Raw genomic sequence first — 2,791 nt, forward strand, 5'->3', positions numbered from 1 at the left:
GTGTACAAGCAATTGGGATAATCACACCCTGGAGCTCAGAGCTTCAAGAACCACCACACACAGACGTATGAAGACATGGGTTTCAGCTGTTGCATTCCTTGTCGTCAGAAGCATCTCACCTGGACTAAAGACAAAAAGGACTGGACTGCTGCTGAGTGGTCCAAAGTCATGTTCTCTGATGAAAGTAAATTTAGCGTTTCCTTTGGAAAACAAGGTCCCAGAGTCTGGAGGAAGAGGAGAGGCACAGAATCCACATTGCTTGAAGTCCAGTGTAAAGTTCCCACAGTCAGTGACGGTTTGGGTCCATGTCATCTGCTGGTGTTGGTCCATTGTGTTTTCTGAGGTCCAAGGTCCATGCAGCCGTCTACCAGGAAGTTTTAGAGCACTTCATGCTTCCAGCTGATGACCAGCTTTATGAAGATGCAGATTTAATTTTTCCAACAGGACTTGGCACCTGCACACAGTGCCAAAGCTACCAGTACCTGGTTGAAGGACCATGGTATCCCTGTTCTTAATTGTCCAGCAAACTCTCCTGACCTTAACCCCATAGAGAATCTGTGGAGTATTGTGAAGAGGAAGAGGTGATACAGCAGACCCAACAATTCAGAAGAGCTGAAGACCACTATCAGAGCAACCTGGACTCTCAGAACACCTGAGCAGAGCCTCAGACTGGACTCCATGCCACGCCGCATTGCTGCAGTGATCCAGGCTAAAGGAGTCCCAACTACGTACTGAGTGATGTACATGCTCATACTTTTCAATTGGCCAACATTTCTAAAAAATATCTTTTTTTGTATTGGTCTTAAGTAATAGTCTAACTTTCTGAGATAATATACACAAGTTTCACTTTTTGAATGGAATTACTGAAATAAATCAAAATTTTCATGATATTCAAATTTTTTTGACCAGCACCCGTACATGCCCCTCGTGACGGAGGCTCATTAAGGTCTTTGTTGGTTCACATGAGAGATGTTTTTGTCACGTGCTTGAAGGTCAGCTGTTTGACACAGGAAACGATGGTGGCCTTAAAAGTATGTTTGTGAAAAACTAAAGTCTGGATTAAAATCACAGCTGAATATCCTGGAATCACAGGAAACCCTGCTTCTGTTTCCAATGAACTGTCTGTGTGATGCAGGACTTTCTTCAGGGACAGCAACCAAAACAAGATTACAGAGCAGACCAGACATCAGGAACACGCTTCAGGTTTTACTCTGACTAGTACAAGCTCAGGGCTCCCACTGAGTGTGCATTCTGCTGAGTCATACTGTATCATATAAATAACAAAATATATACTTTGTTGTGTTTTGTTATACCCCCCTCACACTCACACCATCCATCCTGCCTAAAACAGGTCCATGGTGCAGAAAGGGTTGAGGACCACCGGGCTAGAAAACAAAAGTTAACTGATTGTTTACATAAAGATTCAGAGATTGAAGTAAGAATCACAACAGAATAATCTCTGAACCTCACAACAAAGTATTTACAGTGTTTTCTAGCTCACAGGAAATGTATCATAATCCAAGGAGTTTTTGCTCAAAATCATTTTTTGAYGGTACCGTTTAAAAAAAGTGCCAAAAATATTTAAGATTTCAGACAGTTTATTCAAATGATACATTGWCAAGGCATTCACTCATTGTATTAAAAAAATACAATTATTGCAAATCCCAACACTATATCCACTATTTCTCCACTTTTAAAACTTATTCCTCGGTTTGATGTGATCAAATTCCCCCTAAAGTTGACCTCACTGGAAGCGCTGGTTTTATAAACAAATAATCAGAATTTGATGTAAATAACTGAATATCTCAAAACAAACAGTGAAGTAAAGATTTATGTACATAAGTGTTCACACTGTGTTCTCACTGACAGTTACAGGAGTCATTTGATTGCAATGATTGACTCAAAAGGTTGTGCAACAAAATATTAAGATAAGGGTCCCATCATTTCTGTCCAGGCCTGTTTAATGAGTTTTATTTTTAATTCTGTTGATGGTTGAAAAGCAATGTTTGACTTTCATTTGTTCATTTATTTATTATTACTTTTCACAGATTCAAGTTATTTCTGGGAGCATTGTGGGGTTTTCTGTCATTAAACGAGGGGTACCAACAATTTTGTACACGTCATATTTCCTGTACTTTTAAAAAAAGCAAGTGTGTGCTATTCTAATACCCACATAATTCAATGTAGATCATGAAATAATGCAAGGTAAAGGCTTTAAAACAAGACACTCATCGTTTAGCTGAGCTTTATGGATCTTTTGCTCTCATGAACAGGTGTAGTTGGAGGCTTCACTTGCCTGCGTCTTCCTTCTCCATGCGTCCACGCAACGTCCAGTCTTAACAAAAGAAACAAACATCTGATTCCTTTTCCTCTTTAAATAGTAAAGGAGARGAGACTTGTGGGAACGACATCAGGACTGCATTCATTTATAAACTGGGTTTTCTTCAGACAGCTGGGACTTTGTTCCAAATCGATTCGCTCCTTTTTAAAAAAGCGATTAGCTTCACTGTATTCCCTTTAAGCTCACTCACGGARCGCATCACTTTGACTTTTTAGTGTTGTTTGCTTATAGGAGGAACCTAATGACACGTCGATGGACTCTACACGAGGCTCCGATGCTGTAATTTACTGTTAATGTTTTCCTCTTCTCTCTGTTGGCTGCATCAGGACTGAAAAAACGAACCAGGAAAGCCCTGGGCTTACGAAGGAAAGACAAGGACACAGAAACAACGTGAGTTTGTCCTCACACACACACACACACACACACACACACACACACACACACACACAC

General features: G+C 40.3%; 1 protein-coding gene across 1 annotated transcript in view; it reads left to right on the forward strand.

Moving 5' to 3' along the window:
- LOC106528651 (SH3-containing GRB2-like protein 3-interacting protein 1) overlaps positions 1–2,791 on the forward strand; it is a gene marked incomplete in the record, with an annotated part of 56,469 nt that overhangs the window by 4,215 nt on the left and 49,463 nt on the right. The window contains 1 exon segment of the mRNA XM_014023876.1: positions 2,668–2,731. Within this exon segment, the coding sequence (XP_013879330.1) occupies positions 2,668–2,731 (64 nt within the window).

This window comes from Austrofundulus limnaeus, unplaced genomic scaffold (assembly GCF_001266775.1).
Source record: "Austrofundulus limnaeus strain Quisiro unplaced genomic scaffold, Austrofundulus_limnaeus-1.0 Scaffold393, whole genome shotgun sequence".
In the NCBI taxonomy this organism is placed as follows: domain Eukaryota; kingdom Metazoa; phylum Chordata; class Actinopteri; order Cyprinodontiformes; family Rivulidae; genus Austrofundulus; species Austrofundulus limnaeus.